The sequence below is a fragment of the Coprinopsis cinerea genome (assembly GCF_000182895.1).
Source record: "Coprinopsis cinerea okayama7#130 chromosome 13 map unlocalized cont3.13, whole genome shotgun sequence".
NCBI lineage: Eukaryota > Fungi > Basidiomycota > Agaricomycetes > Agaricales > Psathyrellaceae > Coprinopsis > Coprinopsis cinerea.
Genome location: NW_003307532.1, coordinates 45,239 through 59,707, shown reverse-complemented (window position 1 = coordinate 59,707; position 14,469 = coordinate 45,239). Strand labels below are relative to the sequence as shown.

General features: G+C 51.0%; 3 protein-coding genes across 3 annotated transcripts; 1 reads left to right on the top strand and 2 right to left on the bottom strand.

The window, feature by feature from the left end:
• Positions 1–606: 606 nt before the first annotated feature.
• Positions 607–2,100, bottom strand: CC1G_05567 (hypothetical protein; the record flags this gene model as incomplete). The annotated part of the gene is made up of 1 exon (XM_001838034.2): positions 607–2,100. The coding sequence occupies one exon, from the start codon at positions 2,098–2,100 to the stop codon at positions 607–609; it is 1,494 nt and encodes a 497-aa protein (XP_001838086.2).
• A 656-nt stretch (positions 2,101–2,756) lies between these two features.
• CC1G_05566 (hypothetical protein) lies at positions 2,757–4,466 on the top strand (the record flags this gene model as incomplete). Its single annotated transcript, XM_001838033.1, has 1 exon — positions 2,757–4,466. The coding sequence occupies one exon, from the start codon at positions 2,757–2,759 to the stop codon at positions 4,464–4,466; it is 1,710 nt and encodes a 569-aa protein (XP_001838085.1).
• Positions 4,467–4,702: 236 nt separating this feature from the next.
• Positions 4,703–13,550, bottom strand: CC1G_15759 (hypothetical protein; the record flags this gene model as incomplete). Its single annotated transcript, XM_002909994.1, has 31 exons — positions 4,703–5,055; positions 5,111–5,212; positions 5,275–5,391; positions 5,456–5,761; positions 5,821–5,913; positions 5,969–6,103; positions 6,157–6,282; positions 6,340–6,576; positions 6,629–6,739; positions 6,799–6,921; positions 6,979–7,089; positions 7,149–7,274; positions 7,326–7,433; positions 7,491–7,610; positions 7,664–7,777; positions 7,830–7,943; positions 8,007–8,126; positions 8,183–8,305; positions 8,355–8,483; positions 8,536–8,679; positions 8,748–8,879; positions 8,930–9,055; positions 9,120–9,215; positions 9,271–9,393; positions 9,719–9,793; positions 9,853–11,065; positions 11,114–11,235; positions 11,284–11,371; positions 12,313–12,459; positions 12,514–12,904; positions 13,003–13,550. The coding sequence occupies 31 exons, from the start codon at positions 13,548–13,550 to the stop codon at positions 4,703–4,705; spliced, it is 5,973 nt and encodes a 1,990-aa protein (XP_002910040.1).
• Between the last annotated feature and the right edge of the window lie 919 nt (positions 13,551–14,469).

The following is a 14,469-nucleotide window of genomic DNA, read 5'->3' as shown; positions in this document are numbered from 1 at the left end:
AACTGTATTTGGTGCTCCCAGTCTGTATTACCGTTTTCCATATCCTTATTACCCGTCTTTTTGATGTTACACGTTCCTACCCCTCATTGCCCGTGTTTGGTATTACTTACCTCTTACTATCACCCCTGTATCGATGGTTTTTCGTGTATTCTTTCTCATGTGTTGGGATTTCTTTCCCGAATCCTGTGTGCCGGGCATGGATGTAGTAGTTCAAGTTGTATTGGTAGCAATGTAGTGGTATTCGAGTCAGAGTAGTATTGTTATTCGTTATTCTTATGCACGTTTCCTCCCTTGCGCGATGTATTGCCAGAAGGCTATCCCAGGCGCTGGTTCGATGCCAGTATGCCTCTTCAACGAAGTATGGTCCCTACCTTGCCTATTTGCTCAGTTTTTAACTTAGAGATGCTCGTCGATCATTTTCACTTTAGATAGATTCATTCCACATTCAACTAGAGAAGTTACAGGAAGAAATACATGAAAGGAAAGATAGATTGAGGGAGAGAAGGAGCGACAGGGGGTTGAACGGCTACCCACATATGTAGGGAGCGAACGAGCGACTGGTGATTGAACAGTGATACAGAGAGAGTCTAATGACACCCGGCGTCGTCAGCAGATCTGCAGGGGAGGGCAATTGGGGATAACACTTTGGCGTAGTACCAGGAGTTCTTGCAGACCTTGCCTCGCTGCGGGAACCAATTTGGGATCGACGTTAATGACGTCCAGCCGCTGCAGAATTGGGAAAGGCGGTTGATAAGCGCCAGGGACGCTGGTCCGCATCAAATGTCGATAGTCGGTGAGGAAGGGGAGAGCGTTCCCTACAGCTCTGATGTGGACCACCCCGCTGAAGACTGCGAAAAACTCCTGCAAGTATCCACAGGCCTCTTGGAAGAATATGTCGATGTCTTCGAGGTTGAGCTGGATGTTCACGTCGAGCTGGCGGACTCTGGCAGCCATTTCCTGGAAGTTGGGTTGTCGAGCGAGGTAGGCGAGGAATACGAAGAACTCGTAGAGTCCGTTTGGCTCGATGAATGGCATGTCAGGGAACTCAAAGCGGCTCATCTCCATCTTCAGTAGATTTCCGAAGTTTCCGGGGTTAGCCCAGGTCTGAAGGTAAATGTAGCCCTGGCAAAGGAACACCTGGAGGACGGGGTACCTCTTACCAGCCCAGATGCGGTCGAGTCGGCTGAAGGTTTCGTATCCGGCATTGGTGACATGTCCGGTACGCGGGTTCTCGTCGACGATAAAGTCAAAGTGGTACTTGCAGGATTGGGGGAGATCGAGGCGGGTGAGTGCAGCCGTGACGCCGAGGAGGTCGCCTGTTATGTGAACCTGCCTAGCTCTGGGCAAGGGGATGGGAGGGACTGCTTCGTATGGGGCATAGCATCCCACATCATCGTCGTAGTAGCGGGAAGGGAATCTGAATTGTCCAATTTGGATATTCTCAGCCAAGGGTGTATTTCGCAGAAGTCCGATACAAGTCTCGCCCTGCAGATCCTCGTCGTCAATTTGGGGAATGTCATAGTGAATTCCGACTACATTTTGCAGCGCGGGAGCCACGGTGTTGACGACATCCAAGTTGCGGATGCAGACGAAGCGCAAGGCTGGGGCGGAATTGGCGAGGAGAGCTGGGACGTCGATGCGAGCGTAGGTTTTGCTCGTGAGGAAAAGGCCCACAAGCGAAGGTGCTGGGAGACTCAAAGTCGCCAGTAAAGGCGGGATATCGGGTTTCCCTTCAAACTCTGCAACAAAGCCTCGAACACGATGGAAATTGGCACGGATAGCGTCCCAGTGGTGTCCAGTCAGAGAGGAGATCCCGAAGTTGGCAGGAATCACGGAGCTGATAACGAGGGGATAGTCACCAGATCGGGTTAGGATTGCGGAGGATATGGTCGGAGATACTTTGTGAGCACCAGCGACGTTAGCCCATGCAGATTTTGCGTTGATGGTGTGCGCGCGCCAGGTTCTACAAACCGCTGATACGTTGATGAGGTCTTGGAGTTGTCTGTGTTGGTCCTTCTGGGCCACAGATACCCCGGATAAGGAGAGGATGGCAAGCACATTTTCCATGATGTCAAACGGAATGTCGGACCAGGTCGCCATGATGTCGTTGATGTCAGAAAGAAGATAGAAATAGTATGGAACGCGTTGAGTGCAAAGGTTTGTGCCAGGAGTGACGGAGGAGACTCGCGAGAAGAGAACTGAAGGGTTGGCAACACCTTTATATGTTTCTTGAATCTTGATATGTGGGCCGTCTCACGACCTTGCCACTGCACTAACCGCACGCGCTACACAGACACATAGGCCCTGGTGTCTTATGGTATGCTTGGTCCCTCGTTTCTGGGCTTTCTTGAACCATTATAATCGTCATCCGTCTCCGAGTAGAACTACCATTGTCCATACACTAGCGTTGTTGCCTTGGGCCATTTGCTCGTAGTAAGACCGTTGCGAACTGGAGCCTGCGAAAGAGCTTTCTTCGATTTGCGGCTAGCAACACATTGTCCGGTGAGCTCTGTGAACTCGCGTCAAACACCATTAACAGTGGTAAGCGGGTGGCTTTGGCCCATTGTCCGATTGTATCCCGGATCAGCCAACCATGACTACTTTGGCCAAAGTCCATCCTTTGTCCCTTTGATGGGAACCAAACAAGCAAGCCTTTAAATACGAACGGGAGTCCTTTCCATCCTTTAACCACAGCCCCCTTCTAGAATCCACTTATCGTATACGTGAAGAACAGATACCTTTCCACATCCAATCCAATGTCAAATTACAAGCGCAACTTTGACGTTCTAATCGACTCTCAGGTGAACGATGGCAGGGAGCAGGGATCTCAGCTAGAGCACGATGAGAACCCTCCGAAGAGACTGCGACCTACCGAGGACGAAGGCGACGCTAGCGATGAGTCGACCTTGGAGGTCACAACAAGAGCCAGTCACAGCGTACGCATGTGTTCCAGCGCCCCTGAAATGGTCATGGCCTCTTCCAATAGCGACAACAACATTTCGACACTCTGCCCTGACATCCTTGAACGCATCCTCGGCTACCTGGTAGACGAGGTGGTGTACTCATCCCCCTTTGGACCACTGCCGGATCAACATGACGGTCTCATGCAACTCCTCGCCTTTTCTTCAGTCTGTGCTACATGGAGGAACACCGCGCTCAACTCTGCGGTTGTGTGGGCCAAAGTTGCCGGAAGCTACACCGTCCGTCCGGAGCTCATGAAGCTCATTTTGGAGAGGTCTAAGGAGGCTCCGTTATATATTTCCGCGGATGTTGAACGGATTCGCTTTCATGCAGTTCTCTCGACCGAATCTGAGGTTCAGGGGTTATATGCGAAAGAAATCGCGAACATGCGAGCAATCTTCGCCCATTCTGAGCGACTCAGGGAACTGAGGCTTGCCCTTTCGCCTGTGGAGGACTCAGCGAACGCCCTAAACAACCTCCTCTCTCGACGCATGGACTCTCTGAAGTACTTGTATCTGTCGTTTCCCACACATGATACCGCACTCGTCTTGAACCCGACCAACCTCTTTGATGGTTCGGCTGCGATATCGCTGAAGGAGCTTGCACTCCACAATGTTTCCCTTCCTTCCTGTTATTGGAAACAGAACGCTCTCGCGACCTTGGATTTCCTCTGGCACGTGCCTCAGGTCTTTGACCATGATCCCACAACCAACCTCGCCTGGATGGAACCCCTCAAAGTGCTTTCGTCCTTGAGAACTGTCGTCACGGGTTTCTTCCTCATCGACCCCGATACCACGATAAACGAGGATTACATGGATCGCGTAGAAGAAATCGAACCAGTGTCCTTGATTGGAGTTGAAACACTGGAGATTCACGGTAACTTTCTTGGGGTTGTTGCTGCTCTGGCGCTCGTGGAAATTCCTCCATCATGCACCACGATCGTAAGGACCACCCTTTTAGACATCTGGAGGGTGGAGGAAAGCATTGGAGAAAGGACGTTTGCTCAACTGGATAAGTTGTGGCCTGAAGGTGGTTGCAGTATCGTCACGATTGAAGTCTTGGAAAGCTACTTTGGGCTAACTGCTGTCATCGAGGGGAAAACTGCTTCGCAGCTACTGATCCTGAAAAACAGCCTAGGGGCGGAACAAGAGGAGGGTGTTGAGCAGGATTTAGAGGGTGTCGAACAAGATCCAGAGGATGTCGAACAAAAATGGGCGGCGAAAATTTCGGCAATCCTTGGAGGTCTCTCCAAAGGGCCTCGATTCCGAGAATTGTTCCAACCGAGCACACGAGGTACCGCTACCCTCCGGCTCGCTATCGACTGCGACGTGAACCAGTTCATTGAAGACGCACAACATGAAGATCTGAGAGACTTCTTCAAGCGGATGGAAGGTACATATTTGCAACTATGCACACCAGGGGCCCACGAGTTCGTCATGAACGCTGGCATATCAATTCAACAATGCATCGCTACTGCTGAAATTGGCTCGTCTCCGGCCAACTAAGAGCCCTCACGCAGTCATTAGGGACCATTCCATATCGACCAAGCGCGTCACTCGGCACTGGGGGTTCCGTACAATAGATGACGGACATCCGAATTCTTGTCCCAATTCCACGAAAAATTCGGGCATCGATGCACAGTAGTAGCCGATCTATTCGTAGATTGGAGCATCCGAGTCAGTAGTACTGTAATCTGTTATACATGTTAATCTTATCAACGTTTTCTCCCTTCCACGGTGCATTAGAAAACCACGCGCGGCGCTGGGCCAATCTCCATATGCTCCCGTAGTCCGGCCTCATATTGCTCTGTTTCCCGTTCCACATATTTCGGCATCTCCACGGTCCACCTATGGACTTCGTGTGAGGTGACGTGTTTTCCAAAGACCGAAAACATGAACCACGGTTCGAGTTCAGCGGGGAGTTCTATATGGGTGGGATAATCATAGCGCTCCGGAAAGAGCAGATGCTGGAGGGGCAATAGGCCTGTGGTGATTCCAAATCCGTACGGCGATATCTGACCCTCGGGTAGGTTGGCTGCCGCTATGAGCATGAGAACATAGTCGGATCCCTGGTCCGCGTGGAATTCGAGGCGGTCTATTCGGAAATCAGTGGATCCGGCAGCTGAGGATGGAGTGAATTCCGCGCCCACCGTCCATGATTAGCACTGTGAGTAGTTGCATGGCTAAATCCTGTCCAGTTGCGTTCTCGGAAGTCATGCGATCAATGATCCAAAAAGCGATTGAGCGACGAACTGGGAAAGATCAATATGGGAAAATGAAGTAGTCGGATGGAGAAAATCAGAAACCAACGTACCGACGCGGTCCCTCGACAAATGCGAGAGAAGTTCAATAGTCTGGGACCTCAAATTGTCTACTTCAAGAAGAGCCATAAGCTGCGGTTGACACGGTTTGATCTTTGCGAGAAAGTCGTCTGTGATACCAGCGTCAGCGCTTTCCTCTCCGTGGAATGAAACAATAGTGATAGGGGAGCGGACCTTCGCTGCAAAGCGTTACTAGAAATCCCAGGGCCCGGACGCGTAAGTCGTCGTGAGTGTCTCTGAGGGCCATTTTTATAACATCGGGGATTGTAGATTGGATGAACTGGAGTCCTTCAAGTCCAAAGTCAGTCGACCGAAGCTGTAGACCTAACTGACGGGAATATCTGCCGCGATTCTGAGTTCTGCCGTAAATCAGAACCAATAGCTCCAACGCCGTTGAGCGCGTGTCTGCCCAGTTATGTGCAAGCAGCGGAGTCAAAGTGCTGCAGGTTGAAGGGACAATGTCCTCAGGGAGGAAGGGTACTGAATAATAGGCCTCGCGAATGAGTGTTGTGTACGCCAAGGTGAGAGCGAAGGCGCACTTTTCTTAACGAGGTCCACAGCCACACCCCTCCCTCTTTCAGTCATGGCAGCGATGCTCCCAGTGACAGTGAGGGCGAATTCCCCGAAGGCATCTGTCGGTCAACTCTATATTGAATGGAAGGAGATTACATCGTCGCTTTTACGAACCTTGCAAGCCTAGACGGCCTTGAATCATGGTGGACAGAAGGTTTTCGGCTGTTTCTCTTATTACGGAGCCATCATGCGTCGTTGCTATCTTCAACAGCAATGGCAACAGAGCTTTAATACAGTCTTCGAATGAATCTGCCAAGAGGGTCTATCAACCTCAGTTCCCATCCTAGTATTGTAAGACTTACAATCCTTTTCGAGCGCGCCATAATCCAGTGTGCAGAGTGCTTTCATTCGCACTTCGACATCTGGGTCCTTGAGTAATTCCTCGAATCGTTTGACGAGCAGCGCAACAATTGACTCCTTCTCTTTAGCTGGGGTAAGGACGTGACTGAGCTAGCGACGAGAAGGCGAGAGATCGATTCGCTCACCGTCGCTCGCAATGGTACCCAGCTTGATTGAAGCCTCCTTCCTAATGTCGAGATGTTCATCTTCCGTTGCGATTCTTACCAGCACTGGAATGGCGACATCTTTGAAGTCGCTGACGCGCAGGCTTATCGAGGCGAGAGCGGTCGGCCATACCTCACGAACCTCTCTTGCGGGGTCCTTTGATGTACGTTCCAAGTTCTTAATCAATGCAGATTTTGCCAGAGAATCCGCCAGTTTAACTACAACCATTCAGCTGCTGCACATGAGAGAAAGGAACGTCTGCGACTTCACCAGAGTGATGGGCGAGGTCATTGATGGTGTGGACTGCTGTATGTCGAACAGTGTGAAACTCGTCGAAAAGAGACATTTGGACTAGTGCTAGTAGTCCTTCACTATAGTCGGCTGACCGTGTCGCGTCAATTTTCGTGTCCCATCAGCCGTGAAATTGGAGTCATTCTCACCGTGGATAATGAATCCTTCTAATGCTGTGACCCAGTGTTCTCGCGTCATCGGGCAATTGACCTTCGCCAAAGACTCCAGAGCCTGGGCGGCTTTCACCTGAGTCAGGACGTCTCTACTCTTGCCTTCCGATAAAACGTGAGCACCGGGACAGCCGAACTGGAACATCGGATAGTACATACCTGGATTCCACGCCAGACGACCAAGTGCCCTTGCGCACTCGATACAAACGGTTGATTCTTGGTTTTCGATGGCATAGCTCAGAATATCCAAGAGTAATCGTAGGAACATAGCTGAAAGATTCTCTGTGTTTCAGAGGCGATGGTGTGGGTCTAATGGAAGTGGCTCGTACGGTCCTCTTCGTGTGCCAGCTCTCCAGCTATCTCTGTCGGCACCTCTCGGCTGCCATAACCATCCGAGCCACAGCCTAGATGCGTTCGTATGGCGTTTTCAAGGCACGCCATGGACGATTTGCTCCCTATACCCCTTAAGCATTCCATTTGCTAGATGTTGGAAGAGAACTACTTACCTAGTTGGAGAACGAGCGCTTTTAGGGCTCGGAAGACTTCACCACAAATCTCGGGGTAGTGCATGAGGTCCAGAGCGAGTCTGGATATCTCTTCACATTGATTGATGTCTTGAGGTATTTAGACTTTCCACTGGCAGGCTCAACAACGAAGGTGAGGATACTCACCTCGCACTGAGTCTGCATCTAGGGACCCCGGCCGTCGGACTTGTTCGGTGCTGTGCATTCTCACTCCTTTCCTCGTTACGCGTTGTGCGATTATTGTACATGAAGGTCCCCTGGTATCCGCTGAGTAGTATGAAGTGAGTGAAAGGAGTTTAACAAGCGGCGATGGTCCCTACGATATTCGATTAGCAGTAGCAACACCCTGATCCAACCGACGGCGTGATCCAGCTCTGGATCTGAGATTTCGAGCTTTTCTGGAACCTTTGACAAAATCAAGGATCGCAGGTCCTCTAGTGCGCGATGAGTATATCCGATATCTACGGTCGTATTAGGTATACCTACCTCGTGTTGCTAGTATCCTGAGCGACTCCCTTGCCCCGTTCGTGACCATCATGTTGCTGTCACAGGCCATGATTCCTATGAGGTTATCTATGCGCCCCGAAGCTGTGGCAACATCTAATAGATAGAATGTAATGTAGCCGCCTTCCCCAGACTCAATAACCAGACGCGATAACATACCGTGCAGAGCGAGTTCTCGTAAAATAACCGTTAGTTTGATACTACAGTGCCAGCCAACGGTATTGAAGATACTGTCGAGCTGCTGAGGAAGGGCCGTTTGAATTTGAGGGAGAAATTTAGCTATATATAATTTTAACTTGCCGACATTTCCCTACACAAGAAGCTTGACTACTCACCCTTCTCAACCAAATCAGTGAAAAAATGGATTATAGCACTATTAACTGTTATGCTCGGGTGATTGGAGTTGTAAAGCGCGGAAATTTCGGGAAGGAGCTCCTCAATCAATCCGTCAAACAAGCCTAGTAATTGCGTCAAACTTTATGTGGACACCCTTTGAGAATCCCTCACCGTTATCATTGACGAGAGCTCGAAGGAGTTCTATGGCTCTCTCCTGAGACGGCCATGTAGAGTCCCAGGCTAAAGCGCTCTTAATTTCCTCCCGGAGAAACGCCACAGCGGTAGCAAGTTGTTGGTCATCTAAAGTTTACAATTAGACCCCATCGATTCCCGGAGCTGTGGTTATATCTACCTTGCAGTTGTGTAGAGAGCAGTTGCAGTACAGTCTTCGCGATCACAAGAACATCTTTTTCCGAATCCTTCAAAGCAATTTGAGCAATCTCCAGGAAAGGTCCCTGCATCTGGGTACGGAACATGTCGCCCCACGTGTAGTAATCTGAGCCAATAGAAGTGAATCAAACGCCAGATGAGTATCTGGGGTTCGATAGACAGAGAATGACTGACCACCGGGGTGTCTGCGTAACAAGCAACATTTAATCCCTTCCAAAGTTGCGAGGAGGAATTTGCGGTTCTCCTGTTGTAGTCCCGAGAGGATCTTTTCCTTAACAGCCCACGAAATAACCTCTGATACCGTTTCTGTAGCCATCATTAGTGGAGTGGCTATCTGTAATGGAGAACTCCCGCACCTGGTCCATCATCAAGCAGTGATAGTAGCATGTGTTCCGCCTGACCGGCCCAGGGGTCGGCCCCGTAGAAGAAGATTTCCACCAGCAGTGGGGCTATGGATCGCATTGCTGTATCTCTTACAGAGACTGGGGAAGAGTAAATTCGTAAGGGCTTGCTTTCAGAGCGGGGGACGGTGAATATTGAACCGACCATCAAGCAAGAATAGTTGAATAAGTTCTAGACAATGTCCTGGTCTTGCTCTGTCAATCCGTGAGAGCGTCGCATCCAGCATTTTTTGACGTATATCTGCTTTGTTGTCAGTTCAAAGTTCTGGAGCCACGACTGAACGCCATTGAATTACCTTCCAACCCCAGTCCAAGAACCGCCAACTGGGCAGACCTTGCTACCACTTCGTCGGGATCTCTGGTCGCCATCTCTGCCATTGAGTCAATGATTGCGTCTCCAATGGGGTACTCTTCAGCGGCTGAAAACGGTTCTTAGTCGATCCTGTCAACAGAGAAGGAGGCAAGGCCCGGGAAACTCACGGCGATGAAGGGCTAGAGCTGTTACTATATAAACTCCATAACTTCGAAGTTTTGCTTCTGGGTGGCGAAGACAGGCGAGTAGACTACTGGGCAGATTACTTGATGCGTCAGAAGGACGGTCAAAGTATGGTTCATATCGGATATGTGAAGAAAAAAGGTGGTTCAACCCGATAGCTACCCTTCGATTTCAGCGACCCTTCGACAACTGTCAACCGACGCAAAGTTACGCACCAACTTCCTTAAATAAGCAAAGAAGAAATATACGGCATAAACGCTTGGCCTCTCGTTCACTATGCTGCATCTCGCCGCTCCATTCACTTTGCAGCCCAGTCCTTGCAGCTGTGAGAATAAGATCAGTGTCGGTATGCGTGTTTGGGCTCAGGCAGTGAGAAACGCACCGTTGGCAAGACAAAGCCCGATCGAAAAAGCGCTAACCTTGCGCAAAATCGGCGCGCCTTGTACCAGTCCTCGACATGCCGCCAAGAAAAAGATATGTCGGTGTCTTGGCTGCATATACAGCACAGTCTTTCTCCACGGTTGTTCGAAAAGTTCACTTTCTTGGAAGTCCCGCTCGAACATCGCCAAGAGGGGAGCTCGAACGCTAAAGGCTAGGGCACGGACAGGTTCGGGGAAGAAGGTCCATTGGCCAAGTGGTTGGCCGCGTCTCAGTGAGTTGTATAAAACGTTTTTGAGGTTCTCGTTGCCGTGGGACTCGGCGTAGTCAGCGAATTTCGCAAGAGCGACCAAATGGTCGGAGATAATGTCGTTGCGTCGGTGAAGGTCCGCGTGCTCTGGTAGCATACATTCCTGCAGACGGCGAAGGATGACTTTGGGTGCTGCAACCTCGTCTGCCTCGGCAAAGAACTGTATCCGCTCGTCTTTGAGTGACTTACGGTTAAGCTCCTTCACGGCTTCATCGACGAAATCCGATTTGGGGGACTTGATTAGGCGCCTTAGCCAAATCTTTGCAAGGGTGCTCGCAACGTGCCTGGCATCGAAGTCATAGTGTGGAGCGTGCGGCGAGTCCTTCGAGGTCAATTGGCGCCATAAGTTCCGAATGCCGAGAAGGATGTCGGACAGGGGTGTTTGGAAAGGACAAGAATCCGGGGAGAAGAACAGAGGAAGAGCGCTGATCACGAGATAAACAATGATCGAGACAGAAACTGCACCCAGAACGACGATTCCTAGTGACCTATGGTCTTCCAGCACTTGAAGGCCTACACCAGCCGCAAACAAGAAGAACGCGAGCTGGACCAAGAGCGGAATGAATGTAATAACTTTCCGAAGCCTCCACCTCTCCGACCTCTGGTCTAACATCCAGCGTTTATAGGCTTCCGTCGCCTCTTGTCGGGTGTTAATGGGGCTGAACCGAATGAGCCAAGACCGTGCAAGGACCCCCACAATTGCGCCGAAGAGGGTGGTGAGGAGGCTGGTAAACCACAAGCCGTTGACCCAAACGTCTATGGCCTTTGGCTCGTACGATTCAAGTGGCGGAGGTTCGTTTCGAAGGGCGTTTCGAATCTCCATCAACAGAAACTCCTGATCTTCCAGACGGAGCTTCTTGCGCGACTCTACCAGGAAAGATGCGACCACGCCAGCAAACAGACCAGCCTAGGGAGGGGCTCAGCTATTTCCAAACTGAAGCACCGAGTCACTTACGAATAAGAGCAATGATTCAAGGCCCGTCTTCCATAGTTCAACCTGTTCCTTGGCTTCTTCGCCTGCCTCCTTGAGATACAACCCCCATATGCGGGCGTCTCTTCGAAACTCCTCGTCGTCGACTGTTTAGGGTGTAAATTGAGCACATGATTCAAAAACATTGGGCGTACCGGGCGGCAACGGTCGCTTTCGATCTTCATCACCACGTCTAGGGCCTTCCTCTTTTCCCTTCTCCGCACCATCGCTATCCTGTGCAAACTAAACGCGTATTCAGTCTCAGGGCTCTGGCTGTACGTCGGCAGACTTAGGAACCTGACCTTATCTGTGACGTCGCTCTTGTTCATGCGGGTTGAGGGAGGGGACGACATGCGCGCTCAGACAGTTATCGACGGCGCATGGAGTATATTTTGAAGTGGGAAAGCGCATCTTCAATTTGTTTCTTACGGCTGATGGACAGATAATCAGTCAATGAACTGTCGTTTCTTCGAACAGAAGCAGTATGTAGTGGCCGACAGATGGGCAGTGGAAGCTGTTGCAAAGAAGTACCTCGTAGATATCTCTCACGTGTGTTATCCAGAGCCCACAATGGACCCACAGAGAGGTGTCCAAATGCGCACTTCGTTTCACTCGATATGACTATAAGTAGCGTAAGACTAGCGATATTTCGCCGACTGCTCAGCTGAGGATGCCACCTTGGGAGGTAACAGCCTCAGTGATTTTTGCGACCCGTACCCACATTGTGACTCGTTTCGAGCCTTCCTATCTCATATGTTATACAGAACAGGACTTCAGAGCTGGTTTACGATCCAGTACTGTCAAAACTCGAACTTCAGTTGAATACTCGAAGTCAGTCCGTGGGGACTAGCCTTCTGGGAACCTAATTATCCTGGGCGCTAAATAGAAAGTCGATTCTCTTTCCGGGCCGGGTTTACGCGGACTCGCAGAAGCGGCCGCGCACGAGGAAGCAACATAGGCGCCTATGTTCAAGACGCATTACCCCAAAGGTTATCTTCAACTTCACGATTAACTATATATACAAAGATCGTAGACATACGGTACAAATTCCAGTTTACATCCATTAGGATAGTACAGAAGAGATGATGGTGCCAAGGATCAGAAAGCGAGTCCGTATATCTCTTAGTCTGTTCGCTTTATCAGATCATGAGATAGGTCAAAATCGCCAATGCACTGCTGGCCACAAGGTCAACGCCTGTTCTCGAAACACCGCTACCATCTGTGTCGTTTGGATCATCGTCGGATCCAGATCCACTTCCCCCTCCTTCTCCATCGCCTGATCCATCAGAGCCAGTGTCCGAAGGGACTGCTCCAGCGGGGGGAACGAGAACCTACAGTCAAAGAGTCGGTATACTGCCCACTGATTCATGAAGAAGAGGACTTACCCCGCTCAAAACGTGAGCCACTCCGTTGGTCATGATGACATTCGCTTGCTCGACGGCCACATCGTTGATATAGAGGTTGCCATCCCGCTTCGAAACCGTTACAGGAACTCCGAGAAGAGTTTGATACTCCTGCCCGTCCTCGAAGGCGGTCGAGTACCCAACGTCACCGACGATGCTGTGGTACTTGAGCGCATCCTCAATTTCCTTGGTGGAGAGTTGAGTGAGATCGATACCGGCGGCGGCGAAGGCCTCGTCGGTTGGTGCGAAGCAAGTGAACTTGGGCGTGGTGTCGACCACGGTTGTGAGATTCGTGGTTTCAAGAGCGGCTTGAAGAGTGGAGAGCGAAGCGACTTCCGCGGTATCCGTGCACGTTCGCGGGAAGTTGAGGACGCTGTTGGGATAGATTAGACAAGGTTGAAACTAAAAGTCGCACACCGAGACGGCTATCGAATAGGGAACGCTCGAGGAAGTACGGGAGGAAAAACTCACTTGTCGATAATGTGCAGGATCCCACCGCCCTCGATCTCCAAATCAGGGACCGAAACGGCTGCTGGTTCACCGACACCGGAGAAGATACTCAAGCGACCTCGCTCAACCAACTGCCCGGTACTTCCAAAGGCACTGGCGAACACGACATTGGGCGTTCCTTCCAGATTGGCCAACTGCTCGTCCAAGAGGCTGGTCTCGACCACCACGCCACCTGGAATTCCGAGGTCGTCGGACCGCAGTGAGAGAGGGAGGATGTGGTAGGAGAGGAGGTCGTTGACGATGTCTTCGGAGAGCGCGTCGACAGCTGGGGATCCGCCTGCTTCGCGAATGAGGAAGTCTCTTATAGCGTCGTTGGTGGGGGCGAAGACGGTTCCTCCTGCCGCGGTGAGGTTCCCAACTAGGGCGGGGAAGCGGCGAACAATCTCTCCGAATACCGAGAGCTCATCACGGGAATCGATGAGAGCCGGAAGGGTGTGGGCCCATGCAGAAGCTAAGAGGCCGCAGAAAGCGTAGAGGAGGAAGAGAGAGGCGTTACGACGCAGATCCATCGTTGAAAAAGTGGGCGGGGAGGAGAGAGGATGGAGTGCTGAGCGACAAGTGAAGAAACCACGAGAGCTCCGATATGAATGAGTCCCCCTGGATGGTCTTTATTCGTTTTGAACGGGCGTCAAGACTGCCTTGACCCTGACCCTGCATCGATCCCGTCAGTTTGACAGATGAAAGTGGCAAATGAATTGAGTGTGCCTCACCTTCCTGGAAACTGTCCTAATGCCGTCCATTGCGGGCGTTCTTTTCCTAAAATCGAAGATGTTCTGGGCAATTTCGCTTCCGATTGGAAGCCCTAAGCTGGGTTGAAACCAGGAGGAACTTCGGTCCTTGAAAACAGGCAGCGATAGAGCCAAGGGTAGAGTGGGGATGGGATGGGATACACGTTCTCGAGGACGAGACGCAAGCCACAGCTCGGCTACTGATATTCGGGAGTTTTACCAACCGCAGGGCAGATAGTGGCGAGGCATAAAGATCGAGCATCGAGAATGCCGTAGTCGTCGGTGCTCATCTGACGCTGGGACGAGCGCCAATTACTTGCCTAGGCCAGCGTGCCTGGACATAATAGGGATATACGTGACGACATTCATTCAATCCATATGTCACCTACAGCCCGCAGCTTGAAGATTCGGGTTTCTGTACAGGCCCAGAGTGGGCGGATGGGCTCGTGCATGCCATGCGCCCAAAATGTACCCATTGTGAGTAACCCGGTATGTTCTTGGCAGACCAGGTAGAATTCACTGGATCTGCCAGGGTCATGATCAAACGTCATTCACAGAATCTGAAGGAGAACCTCAGGACTTACCTCAATTGTTCGCCCACAACCGCACCCATGCAGCGTGTTCTCGATCACCTGGACCAGCAGCGACACGTCTTGGTCAAAGAAGATATGTAACTCGAACGGACTTCTGTAATTTGAGA